The sequence below is a fragment of the Triticum aestivum genome, chromosome 6A (assembly GCF_018294505.1).
Source record: "Triticum aestivum cultivar Chinese Spring chromosome 6A, IWGSC CS RefSeq v2.1, whole genome shotgun sequence".
NCBI lineage: Eukaryota > Viridiplantae > Streptophyta > Magnoliopsida > Poales > Poaceae > Triticum > Triticum aestivum.
In genome coordinates, this window is record NC_057809.1 from 77,883,614 (window position 1) to 77,900,020 (window position 16,407).

A 16,407-nucleotide genomic window follows, 5' to 3' on the forward strand; every position below is an offset into this window, starting at 1 on the left:
TTAACAACTTTATTGCAAACGTCTGGTAAGGATAAACGAAACAGGCCTCCTGACTCATAGCCTTTACTGACAAAGTTTCCATACTTGGATATTACAAATTTATTTGACTCAAAGACAAGCTTATAGCCATCTCTACACAGAAGAGATCCGCTAACAAGATTTTTATTTACGGAGGGGACATAATGCACGTTCTTCATCCGCACGATCTTCCCCAAAGTAAACTTCAGATCGACCGTGCCAACACCACGAACAGAAGCACTTGAACCGTTGCCCATCAGCACGGTTGAAGTCCCTGCGGTCTGATAAGACGAAAACATGGAAATATCACCGCATACATGCACATTAGCACTCGTGTCAATCAACCAATCAGGAGAATGACATACTGAAAGAATAGTGGGAAATATACCATATCCAGTATCCTTCATGTCAGTGTCTCCAATGACAACATTAGCGGCCTTGCCGCCTTTCCCAGGATGACGCTTGTCATAGCGATTAGGGAAACTAGGAGCCCAATGATCGGGATCCCCACACACATGACAAACATCTTTCTTCTTGTCATTCTTCTTCTTGAAGTTCGTGTGTTGCACAACCTTGTTATTCCCATCAAACTTTGCTTTACCATCAAACTTGCCTTGTTCTTGAACTTGTGGGGCTGGAAGTTCTTCTTCTGTACAAGATTGGCACTAGATCCTCCCTTAATACCTCGAGCACGTGTGTCCTTTGCTCTCGCCTTTTCTTCCACATCGAGAGTGCCAATGAGATCTGGGACGAAAAACTCCCGTCTCTTATGTTTCAGTATGGTAGAAAAGTTCCTCCACGAATGAGGAAGCAGTGATGATAACTCCGGCAACAAACTTGTCCGGTAGCATACAAATGAAGTGCTCAAGTTCTCTAGCAAATGACTGTATCTCATGAGCTTGCTCAACCACGGAGCACTCTTCAGTCATCCTGTAATCATAGAATTGCTCCATCATGTACAGCTCAGTGCCAGCATCCGAGACCCCAAACTTGGCCTTGAGTGCATCCCACATATCTTTTCCATTATCAATTGACGCATAAGCATCAACGATGTTCTCACCAAGAACACTCAAGAGAGAAGCCTTAAATAGAGTATCCATTTTCTGAAAAGCTTGTGTATGTTGAGCATCAAGCTCCCCTTCAGGTTTGCCAAGAGTGGCGTCATAGCAACTCATGGTTTGAAACCATAAGACTGCTCTCACGCGCCACCTCTTATAGTGGATACCCTCAAACATAGGAGGTCTAATTGAAGCAGCAAAACCACTTGGGCTAAATTGCCTCTAATAAGGTTTTTGGATTGTTGTAAATATGAGCAATTTACTGAATGATTTTATTAACAAAAATACTAGATAAAGCACAACTAGTATAGCAGTGATAAAACAAGTCATGCTATTTGACAAAGAGAAGGTAAACATCATCTGCATGTATGAACTAGAACCAAACATATCTAGAACAGACACTAGATCAAGAAGTTGTGACAGAACCTCTAATAGGAAGAGTATGAGAACGTACGGATCGGGAGCAGATGCACCGGTCTTGGGGTCGGTGTCCTCGCCAGCCATGTCGTCGAGGAGGTTGTCGACGTCGGGGAAGTAGTCGTCAGAGTCCGGGGCATCCGTGATGAAGAAGTCAGTAGTCACGCTGAGCGCTCCCCAAAAACCTTATCACCCTTCTCCCGTACAGGACTCAAAAGGTGCGGTTCCGGAGGCCTACTGTCCCGACCTGCGGTGCATGCCGCAAGCCAGGATGGGGAAGAACGTAGCAGCAGCGCAGTGCTCAGGAACTTGTGGCGAGAGGAAGAAGAGGTTCTGGTGTGTCTTTCTGAGAGGAGCGACCTCCCTTTTATAGGCGCAAGAGAAGGAGGCGAGAGGCTGCGCCGGGAGCTGAAGAGAACGAGGGAGACGAAATGAACAGGCAGCAGGCGAAGAGGTGCACCGTTCGTATTCAATCTCCACTACAGCAAAAACGTTTCAGCTTCCGTGTGACCTTTCATATACCCGTCATGCGTGGCAAAAATTTAGATATCGGCTCGGCTCATTCCCGCAACCCGCGGTGTGGCGAGGCGGGCGGCGGAGGAGGAGCGCGCGTGAATGTCCCTCTTGTTCTCATCCTCATACATGTGGATAAAGAGCCTCCCTTATAAAGAGGTCCAACTCCCTCTAAACTAGCAATGTGGGACTAAACTTTAGTTCCACCTCTTGCCTTGCACGAATGGACTGCGTGGGCCTCTAGGGTTTAGGAATTTCTGAAACTGCTATTGGGCTAGGCCCAAAATAAACAAAATTCCAGCATCAAGTTCTCACCTAATTATTATGGCTAGCTCAAGTGTTTATTCAATAACTTTGAGATTACTGTAGATTGAGTATGTTTGGTATTTTCCGGATTTTCACCCGAGTCATGGTGCGAAGTCGAGACGTAAAAGGTAAAACTAGAGATGACGACTTCGGAAACCATAATGTGAATTTAAGTTCTACCATGAATTTTTGGTGTTCTTCTTTGCTTTGATTAGTTTGATTTGATATTTAACCATCAGTAAATTTTACTTTTTTACATAGAAAAATCAACACGAATCTCCGAGCAAAATCAAATGACATAAGAGTTACGAGATTCTGCTAATTTTGTAAAATTAAATTTGTTGAAGTATATGCTTTCCTACATAGCCAAACTATCTCAAATTAAACTCCTCTCTGGAACTGTCTTTTGTTTAGTAATTTGCATCACTATCCAACGTCTATCAAAATTCATGTCCTTTTCTATTCCTTGTCCTCTTCCAGCAAATATTCCTTGGACTGCGCCAGTTTTAAGTCTACCAAGACACTCACCACCATGGGCAGAGCAACACACATAATAGAGCATCATTTCAAAACCACAATTTGTCAAATGAGATTCAGAATGCAAATCGAAATTGAAACATAAGAAGTACTGTGATTGATTCAAAGTAGACATAACAAATAGTTCAAATGATTTGAAATAAGCATAACATAAAGATTAAACATGCACCTAAACACGGACATCAAACATAAAGCAAAAAACACGAAGATCAAACATAGAGCATCACTCCTGTCTCCCCGGCGCGACGGGGCGGCAACGATTGGTGCCTCCTTCCTCCCCCATGAGGCAGTTGCGGACGAGTCACTTCCCTTCTGATCGCCTAGGCAGGGGCAATGACGCTACCGCGAGTGGACGAGGCCAGGGCGGTCAGAGGCATGAGGGCGTCAGGCGGGCAGCAGGGAAGAGAATTTGTTAAATCTCAGTCGACTAAAACTTAAACTAGCCTTAGCCGATGTTATATTCGTGGGATCTTATGTGAAGATCCATGCAATTTTTTAATTTTAGCTTTTGTTTTCAATTTTTTACATGCCATACCATTTGAATTAGATTTGCTTAAGTCTCAACCAATTGAGACCTAGCCACGTAAAACCGTCCGTGAGTCTAGCAGCTCCTGTGTTTACCGGTGTTGACTCGGCTCCTGCGGCCGCTGCTCAACCGCGCAACCACCGTCGGATGAGTCCTGGACGGCCACGGCATCCCTGAACTTGGCGTAGATGTCTCCCTTGTAGAAGCTCCACGTCCTCCACACCAGCACCAGCGACACGAGCGCGCCGCCCACGGTGACGGCCGTTACGATGAGGAACGACTCCCTGAAGCAACGCACGCCCATGCACGTCCTGCTCTCGCCGTCCCCGCGCTGCCTCGCCGCCTCCGCGTCGTAGAGCCGCCCGGCGACGCACACGTTGAGCACGTAGGCGCCCACGGGGCTGGCCGCGGCGCCCAGGTTGTAGAGCGTGGCGTAGTACCTCAGCCCGAACACCTCGGAGATGATGGCGTAGATGAGCGGCCACTGCGCCCCGAAGCAGAAGCCGACGATGATGGAGGCCGCGTAGAGCGACCGCGGCACGGCGAGGGCGATGAGTAGGTGGCCGGCGCAGGAGAGGAGGAGCACCAGCGTGAGCGCGAGCGGCCGCGGGACGCCGTACCGCGCCAGCAGGGCCTCGGACGCGAACCCGGCCGTGACCCGTCCGGCATAGTTCCAGACGCTGACGAGGGAGACCAAGGTGTTGATGCTCTGTGCCGGGTACCCCAGCGACTGCCCGATCTGGCCTATGTTGTCGATCGCCGTCAAAGTCCCGCCCACGCCGCAGATGGTGGCCAGGAACAGCACCAGCATGTCCACGCTCACTAGCGCCTGAGGGATGGAGTAGTCCTCCCCGTGCGCCGGCGGGTTGAGCATGTGCTTCAAGCAAGAGCCGAGGCAAGAAGAAGACGTCGGCGGCGGATGCTCTGCCACTTGCGCGACTTCAGCGGTTGGCTTCTCCGCGGTCACCCATGTCGATGTCGATGTCGGGGGCTCCGGCGGAGGCTCTTGCTGGAGCTCTCTTTTCTTGAGCCAGTAGCAGTAGTAGTACTCCTGCCGGACGACGACCGAGAGCAGGGGAAGGATGAGGAGAATGAGCAGCGCGGTGGCCGACGCGGCGTAGGCAGCGTGCGAGAAGCTGCTCTGCTTCTGGACGACGATCATCACGAGTATGTAGGAGGCGAGGGCGACGGAGATGTAGAGGAAGCAGAAGAAAGCGCCATCATCGTTTCGTCTAGGCGGCGGCGGCGGCGGCTTCACGCGAACGACGGGGAGGAAGACGACGGATACGGCTGCGGGGAGCCAGGCGATGAGCAGGAGGATGGACTTGGAGTCGTCCCCGCCGTAGATGGCGAGGTAGAGCTGCGTGAGGATGGCGCCGCTGAGGCCGACGTAGCCTTTGAGCAGGCCCAGCACGACCCCGCGGCCGCTCCCTGGAAAGCTCTTGACGCAGGTGATGAGCGCGCCGGTGCCGGCGAAGGACTGCGAGTTGGCCCCAGCGCAGACGTAGGCGCACATGAGCCAGAGCGGCGGGCGCGCGGTCCGGCCGGCGACGGCGAGGTAGACCATGAGGTAGCCGGCGAGGTTCATGGCCGCGCCGACGGCGAGCACGGCCGAGGGCGGCGCGACCTCGTTGAGGAGCCCGGCGACGACGCCGACGTTGCTGCCGAGGTCCTTGAAGAAGGCGAGCGTGTTGAGCGTGCGCTGGTCGTAGCCCAGCGACGACTTGAGCGCCGTGGAGTAGATGCCGAAGGCGTAGGTCGCCCCCGACGCGGACAGGATGAGCAGGCACGCAAGCGCCATGAACCACCGCCCCGCCACCACCTGCCGGGCGAACCGCAGTGTCACCACCTCCGACTCCGACACGTCCGCGCCGCCGCCGGACACCATAACCATAGTTAATATTGGCGCCAAGAAGATCCTCCTCCGCACGTACGGTCGCAGTAGAGTTGGTGCGTATGATTCACATGAAATGTGTTGGTTTGGTTATGATGATTCGATGATTGATACTACTGGTAGTTTGTTTGGTTTGGTCAGATTAATGAAATTTGAACGTACTGTACTACCAGTATGATACTGCGATCTTCGAGCGATTTGATTACTACTATTGTTTTTGCCGATTTGGACAATGGCAATAATCAACTTGGAAAGATTAATCTTCTCTTTGTGGGAGGCCGGCAACAGACTGCACCCATGATTTTCTTTTCATTCATAAACCCTTGTGGATGAGACGAAAGGATGAAAGGCACGGTTCACAATAAAACAGTGTATTGGGAAACTGCTCGACACCCTAAATGAGGTGGCTATCTAATTATATAAAAGTACCAAGGGGTACAATACAATGTTACAATGTGTATACAGAGACTACGTATATATAGTCTAACACCCTCCCTCAATCTTAACTATGGCCTGAAGTACAAAGCAAGTTAAGATTGCGCCTACAGCTTACAAACTGTGGTTGTGGAAGAGGCTTCGTGAAGATGTCAGCAAGTTGAACCTTTGACGAGATGAACTTGATACAAAGTAGCTTTTGTGCAACGCGTTCCCGAACAAAATGATAGTCAACCTCAATGTGCTTCGTCCGATCATAAAACACCGGATTAGATGAAAGATATGTAGCACCGATGTTGTCGCACCTTAGAAGTGGAGGGCGAGCTGGAGAGACTCTCAACTCCCTCAATAGAGACTGTACCCATATGATCTCAGCAGTCGCATCAGCAACCGCTTTGTACTCAGCTTCAGTACTACTGCGAGACACTGTTGCTTGCTTGCGAGCATTCCAGGCGATCAAGTTAGAACCCAGAAATACCGCATAACCCCCCGTGGATCGCTTGTCATCAGGACTACCAGCCCAATCTACCATGGACATTTTGAGATAGAAGGGGTGAGATGCTTCTGGCTCGCTCTGCCTAGCCCTCGCTCCGCTCCGCCGCTCCGCGCCGACGGCCACTCCGGCCCCGGCGCCCACCAACCTCGGGGGCCGCCGCTCCGGCTCCTCCGCCCACGCCCCCATGGGCTCCCCATCCCCCTCCATCGGCCGTGGCCGCGAGCTCCGCTGGCTTGACTCCAGCCCTTCCCCGTCGCCTGCCAGATCTGGACACCCCGGCCAGTTCAGCTCCTACCGCGCGGCCCTCTGCGCCGAGCCCCTCGCGTCTTCCGAGGGCGGCTCGCCGCCGATGGCGCGTCCTGGCCTCCAGTCCGAGATCTGCCGTGTCGCCGCCAAGGGCGACCCGCCCCCTCCGACGTGCCGTGGGAAGAGGCCCGCGGTCGCAAACGGCCGCGCCGACGTTCGCCGCGGCGTCGTCGCGTGAACCCCTCCTCTGGGCGGCGCCCCCGCCCGCCGCCGCCCTCCCCTGGCGAGTGCCCTCGCTGCTGCAGCACGAGCCACCCGCGCTCGGAGTGCCGATGCGCCATTTGCTGCCGCCGCTGCCGCTTCCCCGGCCATGTTGCGCGTGACTGCACCGCTCCCCGCTCCCCGGCTTCCTCCGCCGAGCCACCCTTCAAGCGCCACCGAGAATCGCCACCGCGCCCTGGTGCGGCACCCCCCGCTCGCTCGGGCTCGAGTGTAGCCGGCCCAAGCCACTCCGTGTCCTCCGGGTGTGGGGGGCGGTCCTCGTCCCCGCCTCTGCCGCCCTCGCCCTCCGCCTCCTCCCGCGATGGCACCTCCGCCACGTCCAGCACGACGCCGGTCATCCTCTCGGGCCACCCGGCCCTCCGCCCCACGGCCGCGTTGTGCTACCTCCCCCGCACGCCGCGTCTCATCACTGCCGAGAACGAGCTCGCTGAACGCGCCCTCGTGGCCACCCTTGCCGGCAACCGCTCGGGTATCCCACGTGAGGAGGTGGCCGCCCTGCTGCGCACCAAGTGCGGTCTTACCGATGATGAGTTCTCTGTCATCTTCCATGGGCGCGATGAGTTCCTCCTCAAGTTCTCCACCGCCGATGCACGCGCCAGGGTGGGGCTGCGCCCGCCACGATCCCCGCGCTTTCGCCTCATCATCCACCCTTGGAGCCGCGCCGCCAGCTGCGAGCCCGTCCAGCTGCGCTTCCGCGTCGAGGTCGAAATCACTGGGATGCCTAACCAAGCGTGGCACCGCTCCGCCGTGGATACCTTGCTCGCCCCGTACCTCGACATTGAGCACCTGCACCCCGCCACCCGCGACGGCTCGAACATGTACTAGTAGAAAAGGGGGCTTTGGTTCAGGTCGGGTAAGCCCATTAGTCCCGGTTCAGTCCAGAAACGGGACCAATGGGTGCATTGGACCCGGTTCGTGAGCCCAGGGGGCCGCCCGGGCCATTGGTCCCGGTTCGTCTGGACCTTTTGGTCCCGGTTGGTGGGACGGACCGGGACCAATGGGCCTTGCTCCTGGCCCACCACCATTGGTCCCAGTTGGTGACATGAACCGGGACCAAAGGCCCCCCTTTAGTCTCGGTTCATGCCACCAACCGGGGCCAATGGTGGTGCCTATATATACCCCCTCGCGCAAGAGCAGAGCACACTGCTCTGTTTTTTGTTGCCGAGGGGGAGAGGGCTTGGTGGTGCTCTAGCTCACCTCCTATGCACGCAAGGTGTTCGATGGAATGCCCGAGCCACACTACTTAAGCTTTCTCCTCTCCAAGCTCGACCTTCAAGCTCCATTTTCCTCAATATTTGTCTAGGTTTAGCGGTCCGTCACGCCCCACCCCCGTCTTCACCACCGTCGATCACCTGCGCCGATCTCATCACCGGCACCATCGTGTTGAGCCTCTTGTTCTTATCTTCTTTCTGAGAGGAAAAATATTCTTACTTGTATGTTTAGATAGATACTTGTATCATTTTCTTACTTTTATTATTGCATCTTATATAGTGCGATGGTTTTGGTATCCGCCCTCGTCGGCCCTCGTCCTGTCTATGATTCGGATGTGGTATATATTATCTTTATAACTATTGGTTCATTTATTGTTTATGAAAATTATGCCGACCAACGTGACATAGATTTTATTTATCTAGGAGGTATGTGAACCGGAAATTCGAACCGACCCTATTGTTGAGAGGTTAAATTTAGTTGAAGAAGAAAACAATTTCTTGAAGGAAAAAATAAAAAAAATTGAGGAGGAGAAGATGATATTGGAGTTGCATGTTGCGGATGTCGTCGATGATCACAAGATCAAGATGGATGCAATGCGCTTGAAGATTAGAAAGATTAGAAAAATATGCCGTTCATACCGAGACTTGGTATCATTATGCCGTTGGATCAATTGTTACCTTGGTTGCAATTATAATCGCGTTTGTTTTCGCATTGAAATGTTTCACATAGTTTCAATGTATGGTTTAATTAATTAGATGCTCTGGAGAGCTATATGTTGTTAGATGAGAACTATGTATGTACTTTGGTTTTAATGTGATGATGAACTTATATTAATTTGGTCACTTAATTATCTATTCATGATGTTTTGTAATGGTTTTTGACACACTTAATTATATATAACGCACGCAGATGAACCGGCAATGGATGTACGGTGACAGACACACCTCCGAGTACATTAAGGGCGTGCATGCATTTCTCAAAGCGGCTGAGGCAAACAAGAAGAATGGTTTTATGTGTTGCCCATGCCCTAATTGTGGGAATATGAAGTCTTACTCTGACCGGAAAATCCTTCACACCCACCTGCTTTACAAGGGTTTCATGCCACACTATAATGTTTGGACAAGGCACGGAGAAATAGGGGTTATGATAGAAGACGACGAAGAAGAAGAGTACGATGACAACTATGTGCCCCCTGAATACGGTGATGCTGCAACGGGGGGAGCTGGTGAAGATCAAGAGGAACCAGATGATGTGCCCAATGATGCTGCAACGGGTGAAGCTACTGAAGATCAAGAGGAACCAGACGATGTGCCCGATGATGATGATCTCCGCCGGGTCATTGTCGATGCAAGGACGCAATGCGAAAGTCAAAAGGAAAAGCTGAAGTTCGATCGCATGTTAGAGGATCACTAAAAAGGGTTGTACCCCAATTGCGAAGATGGCAACACAAAGCTTGGTACCGTACTGGAATTGCTGCAGTGGAAGGCAGAGAATGCTGTGCCTGACAAAGGATTTTAGAAGCTACTGAAAATATTGAAGAAGAAGCTTCCAAAGGATAACGAATTGCCCGACAGTACATACGCAACAAAGAAGGTCGTATGCCCTCTAGGATTGGAGGTGCAGAAGATACATGCATGCCCTAATGACTGCATCCTCTACCGCGGTGCATACAAGGATCTGAACGCATGCCCGGTATGCGGTGCATTGCGGTATAAGATCAGACGAGATGACCCTGGTGATGTTGACGGAGATCCCCCCAGGAAGAGGGTTCCTGCGAAGGTGATGTGGTATGCTCCTATAATACCACAGTTGAAACGTCTGTTCAGAAACGGAGAGCATGCCAAGTTGATGCGATGGCACAGTGAGGACCGTAAGAAAGACGGGAAGTTGAGAGCACCCGCTGACGGGTCGCAGTGGAGAAAAATCGAGAGAAAGTACTGGGATGAGTTTGCAAAGGACCCAAGGAACGTATGGTTTGCTTTAAGCACGGATGGCATTAATCCTTTCAGGGAGCAGAGCAGCAATCACAGCACCTGGCTCGTGATTCTATGTATGTATAACCTTCCTCCTTGGATGTGCATGAAGCGGAAGTTCATTATGATGCCAGTTCTTATCCAAGGCCCTAAGCAACCCGGCAACGACATTGATGTGTACCTAAGGCCATTAGTTGAAGAACTGTTACAACTGTGGAATGGAAACAGTGTACGTACGTGGGATGAACACAATAAAGAGGAATTTAACCTAAAGGCGTTGTTGTTCGTGACCATAAACGATTGGCCCGCTCTCAGTAACCTTTCAGGACAGACAAACAAGGGATACCACACATGCACGCACTGTTTGGATGACACCGAAAGTATATACCTGGACAGATGCAGGAAGAATGTGTACGTGGGCCATCGTCAATTTCTCCCGACCAACCATCAATGTCGAAAGAAAGGCAAGCATTTCAAAGGCGAGGCAGATCACCGAAAGAAGCGCGCCATGCGTACCGGTGATCACGTACTTGCTATGGTCAATGATTTACACGTAATCTTTGGAAAGGGTCCCGGTGGACTAGCTATTCTGAATGACGCTGAGGGACAGGCACCCATGTGGAAGAAGAAATATATATTCTTCGACCTACCCTACTGGAAAGACCTAGAGGTCCGCTCTTCAATCGACGTGATGCACGTGACGAAGAACCTTTGCGTGAACCTATTAGGCTTCTTGGGCGTGTATGGGAAGACAAAAGATACACCTGAGGCACGGGAGGACCTGGAACGTTTGCACAAAAAAGATGGCATGCCTCCGAAGCAGTACGAAGGTCCTGCCAGCTACGCTCTTACGAAAGAAGAGAAATAAATTTTCTTTGAATGCCTGCTCAGTATGAAGGTCCCGACTGGCTTCTCGTCGAATATAAAGGGAATAATAAATATGCCAGAGAAAAAGTTCCAGAACCTAAAGTCTCATGACTGCCACGTGATTATGACGCAACTGCTTCTGGTTGCATTGAGGGGGCTTCTACCGGAAAACGTCCGATTAGCCATTGTGAAGCTATGTGCATTCCTCAATGCAATCTCTCAGAAGGTGATCGATCCAGAAATCATACCAAGGCTAAGGAGTGATGTGGCGCAATGTCTTGTCAGTTTTGAGCTGGTGTTCCCACCATCCTTCTTCAATATCATGACGCACGTCCTAGTACATCTAGTCGACGAGATTGTCATTCTGGGCCTGTATTTCTACACAATATGTTCCCCTTTGAGAGGTTCATGGGAGTGCTAAAGAAATATGTTCGTAACCGCGCTAGGCCAGAAGGAAGCATCTCCATGGGCCATCAAACAGAGGATGTCATCGGGTTTTGTGTTGACTTCATTCCTGGCCTTAAGAAGATAGGTCTCCCAAAATCGCGGTATGAGGGGAGACTGACTGGAAAAGGCACGCTAGGAGCGGACTCAATAATATGTAGGGACGGGCATTCTTGGTCTAAAGCACACTACACAGTTTTACAGAACTCTACCTTAGTGACCCCGTATGTGGATGAACACAAGAATAGGCTGCGCTCCAAACACCCGGAGCAGTGCGACGACTGGATTACATGTGAACACATCAGGACTTTCAGCAGTTGGTTGGAAACACGTCTCAGAGGTGACAACACTATTTGTGATGAGCTGTACTTGTTGTCCAGGGGACCATCTTTGACTGTATTGATTTACAAAGGATACAAGATAAATGGGAATACATTTTACACGATTGAACAAGATCAAAAGAGCACCAACCAAAACAGCGGTGTCCGCTTTGATGCAACAACCGAGAAGGGAAAGGACACATATTATGGTTACATAGTGGACATATGGGAACTTGACTACAGACATGATTTTAAGGTCCCTTTGTTTAAGTGCAAATGGGTCAATCTGTCAGGAGGCGGGGTACAGGTAGACCCACAGTACGGAATGATAACAGTGGATCTGAAAAATCTTGGGTACACTGACGAACCATTCGTCCTAGCCAATGATGTGGTACAGGTTATCTATGTGAAGGACATGTCTACCAGACCGAGAAAAATAAAAGATAAGGAAGCGAATACACCATACGATGAGCCAAAGCGCCACATAGTTCTTTCAGGAAAAAGGGACATCATGGGAGTGGAGGGCAAGACAGACATGTCTGAAGATTATGAAAAGTTTCATGAAATTCCTACCTTCAAAGTCAAGGCTGACCCAAGCATCCTGATAAACGATGAAGATTATCCATGGTTACGACGCAATAAGCAAATGACACAAGCGAAGAAAAAGTGAAGAATTTCTCCCGCAACTATTATGATGATACCATGCCAACTTTGTAACAGGCGAGTATGATACCATTCTCCGTTTTGTACATGCACATGCTATGCCAACTTTTTCAGAGTTCATTTCAAATGCTTTAATGTCTTATGGTTTGGCCCTCGTAATACCATTAATCCCGGTTCACTCCTTGTCAACAATGTTCTCACCAAGAACACTCTCAAGAGGGCAACAAACTTGTGATTCACACAAATTTCAAAGAATTCAAATTTTAACTATTCTAATTTGAAAACTAATGGCACTAACAGAAAGTTTATAATTTTTCTAAAACTAAAAACAAAAAGAATTAAAAAATAAAGCAAAAAACAAAAGAAAATAAATAATGCAGAAAACAAAACAAAAAAACTGAAATAAAAATAAAAATAGCAACAATAAGTATTTTGTTGTAAGTAGAAACAAAATAAAATAAATAAAGCAACAAAGAAAACAAAAAAAGTGTTTTCAAATTTGAAAACTAATGGCAATAACAAAAAGTTTATAATTTTTCTAAAACTAAAAGCATATGGAATTAAAAAATAAAGCAAAAAAAGAAAATAAAATAAATAAAGCAACAAAAAAATAAATAAAGCAACAAAAAATGCCGCCTACTAGGCCCCCATAGCCTGAATACGACTAGAAACCCATACATGGGCCAGGATACAGGCCCGCAGGAGGCCCAGTAGGCCCACATGCATAGCAGTGACAATTAGGCCCGAAAGTCTGCAATGGAGAGAAGCTCAAGAGGGGTGCGGCAATGGGGCTTATAAACCACTGCGCACCCCTCCCAACTAGCGAGGTGGGACTAAACTTTCGACGCGGGCGCAGCAGCACAAGGCCTTTGGCCCCGGTTGGTGGCACCAACCGGGACTAAAGGGTGGCATTGGTACCGGTTGGTGCCACGAACCGGTACCAATGCCCCCCTTTAGTCCCGGTTGGTGCCACCAACCGGGACCAAAGGCCGCCGTGGCCTTTGGTCCCGGTTGGTGGCACCAACCGGGACTAATGCTCACCTTTAGTCTCGGTTGCTGCCACGAACCGGGACTAAAGGCTCTGCTATATAAGTCCACACAGGAAATTTTCACTCTCATCTTGCAATTGCCGCCCCCGACGCCGCCAGGCTGCCCCGACGCCGCCCGCCCCCGTCATCGCCGTTGCCCGCGCCCCTGCGCCAACGCGCGCCGCCCCACCCCGCCCCCGTCGCCCGCGCCCCTGCCCCGACGCGCGCTGCCCCGGCCCGCGCTCGCCGTCGCCCGCGCCGGCCCCGTCCCCGACGCGTGCCGCCCCGGCCCGCCCTCACCGTCGCCCACTGCCCCGTCGCCATCCTCGACGCCGACCCCACGGTCCTCCTGGTCCGGCCGGCGCCCTCCCTAGCTAGCATTTTTTTCCATTTATATGTTTTTTTCATATATATGCTTGTTTTTTATATATATGTACATATGTTATCTGTGTATATATATGTTCATGTATATATGCAAAAGATAGTTTTTTAGAAAAATTAGGATTTTTTCTGTTCATAGATTTTTTTGGTGATATTAATTATTGTAAATATGCAAATGTTTATACATTCATATGAACAATGAATTAGGCAATACTACTTCATGTATTTTTAAGAAGGAAGAAGAAGAAAAAGAATGAGAGGAAAAAGGAAATAAGAAGAGGAAGAAAGGAGAAGAAGAGGGGAGAAGAAGAAGAGGAGAAATAAATAAGAAGAAGAAAAAAGAAGAAAAAGAAGAGGAGAAGAAGAAAGGAATAATGGAGAAGAAGAGAAAATAGAATTCTATTTTCTCTTCTTCTCCATTATTCCTTTCTTCTTCTCCTCTTTTTTTTCTTCTTTTTTTTCTTCGATCTTCTCCTCTAACTATTCCTTTCTTCTTCTCCTCTTCTTATTTCTTCTTTGTTTTCTTATGTTTTATCGGGTCTGTCGTCGTCGATATAATACCCCTCCCGATAACTTCAACACGTGGGGGGTCGATATACCCCCTCCCCGATATTATTATTTTCCCATGTACATATGTCGTCGTTGTCGATATAAACCCCGATAACTTCAACACGTGGGGGGGGGGGTCGATATACCCCCTCCCGATAACTTCAACACGTGGGGGGGTCGATATACCCCCTCCTCGATAATATTATTTTCCCATGTACGTATGTCGTCGTTGTCGATATAAACCCCTCCCGATAACTTCAACACGTGGGGGGGATCGATATACCCGCTCCCCGATAACATTATTTTCCCGTGTATGTATATCACCGTTGTCGATATTACCCCCTCCCGGTAACTTCAACACGAGGGGGGTCGATATACCCGCTCCCCGATAACATTATTTTCCCGTGTATGTATCTCATCGTTGTCGATATTACCCCCTCCCGGATAACTTCGACAGTGAAAACTCTCGAGGAGTACACCCAAACTAATATACCACGTGTTGTCATGCTTGTGTAATAATTGCCATGTTGTAATATATATTTGCAGAAACAATGGAGCACGGACGAGACGAGCAAGCAAAAGAGATGTTGCGGGGCATAATCTTAGACGAAGGTGATGTCATGTCGAGTTTTCTTAACGATATGATGGTCTGGAAGAACAGCAGGGTGAAGAAGCAGGTCCGAAAGAACAGCAGGGTGAAGAAGGTCCGGAAGAACCGGGTGACGGCCCCGGTGACCGAACAGAGTCCGGCCAGGTAAATATATTAGTTAAGCATGTGCCGAGACTAGCTAATTGATGCATTCATTGTTTTGGTATGTACACATATTAATTAACTCTCGTCTTTCTTCTTTTTTCTAGCCCTCCGGATCGAGCACAACTTCGGTAAAGAGACGAGGCCCGAAGAAAAAGTTGCGCGAGGATGAAAGGTTTGAGATCACAGCAATCGTGCGCGACGGCCTACCGATTGAACCCATCCGGACGAAGGATGCATTTACTGCCCAGTGCGGGGTTCTTGTTAGGGACAAGATCCCGATCAGCATCCACCAATGGTTTAAGCCGACTGAAGAAGACCCTGAGGTGTCTTATGTCAATGATATGCAAAAAGATGATCTTTGGAAGGAGCTGAAGGCAAATTTCACCCTACCGCTAGAGGATCCGGAGAAGCCGGTTATAGAGCAATTAATTAAGTCTGCTGCTCTTAAGAAGATGGCAGAGCTATTCAGGAGGTGGAAGAATGAGCTGAAAAGGTTTGTCGACAAAAAAGAGACACCAGAATTCAAGGGCAAATATGAGAAGATCAGAGATCAATGGCCCGCATTTGTGGCCCACAAGACATCGGATAAGAGTAAGAAGATGTCAGAGACAAACAAGAAAAATGCTGCAAAGAAGATGCTTCACCATCGCACGGGGTCAGGTGGCTACGTCAAAGCCCGGCCTAAGTGGGCAAAGGCTGAGACTGATCTGCTTGATAAAGAGATCGAACCAGAGACAATGAACTGGCCAGATCCTTGGACCCTGTAACAGGGAAGTGCATTTGGACGGACGAGCAACTTGACATACCCTTGAAGAAGCTTCGGTACTATATCGATGCAGCCCAGAAAGGGACGTCCCTTCTAGACAGAGAGAACGACGAGCTCACAAAGGCCCTCGGAAATCCTGAGCACCCTGGACGGACACGAGGCACGCCAGGCTCCATTCCGTGGAAGGCTGGGTTTCTGGACATAGGCGGTTACAAAAGCCACGACAGGAGAAAGAAAGTGCAGCAGACCGAACTGCATGCGCTGCACACAAGGGTACAAACGATAGAGGAACAAGAAGCAAATCGCAGCAAACGACTTGCCGAAGCTTCCCCTGAAGCTACCCCGCCATCTCAGCGGAGAAGCAGCGTGGCTTCCACCGAGCTGCTTCAGCCGGAGCTTGTCTTGACGGCTCCTGCCAGCTATCCCGTGGATGCTATCACGGAGGCTCAAAATTGCCACCTTATGATGCAATGGATTAATATGAAGGTCAAGGCGGCTGTTGGCTCTGTTTTTCCTAATGAACCCGGCGCAACTTTTCACTGCCGGTCGATTCCAGAAGGATATGCTAAGGTGATGGTGGATGAAATAACGGAGGGATTTGAGGACCTCCCGCTTGACCACCCTACCGGAGAAGGGGCGACTCGGCTGGGTTCTTCTATGAAGACTCCATGCCTATGGCGGAAGGAGCTCATCAACCTTCTGAACTGGACGCCTCCGCCTCC

At 49.9% G+C, this 16,407-nt stretch overlaps 1 protein-coding gene across 1 annotated transcript; it reads right to left on the minus strand.

The window, feature by feature from the left end:
- Nucleotides 1-3,466: 3,466 nt before the first annotated feature.
- Nucleotides 3,467-5,191, minus strand: LOC123129470 (uncharacterized). The gene has a single exon (XM_044549623.1). The coding sequence runs from the start codon at nucleotides 5,174-5,176 to the stop codon at nucleotides 3,467-3,469; it is 1,710 nt and encodes a 569-aa protein (XP_044405558.1). The 5' UTR covers nucleotides 5,177-5,191.
- Nucleotides 5,192-16,407: the final 11,216 nt, after the last annotated feature.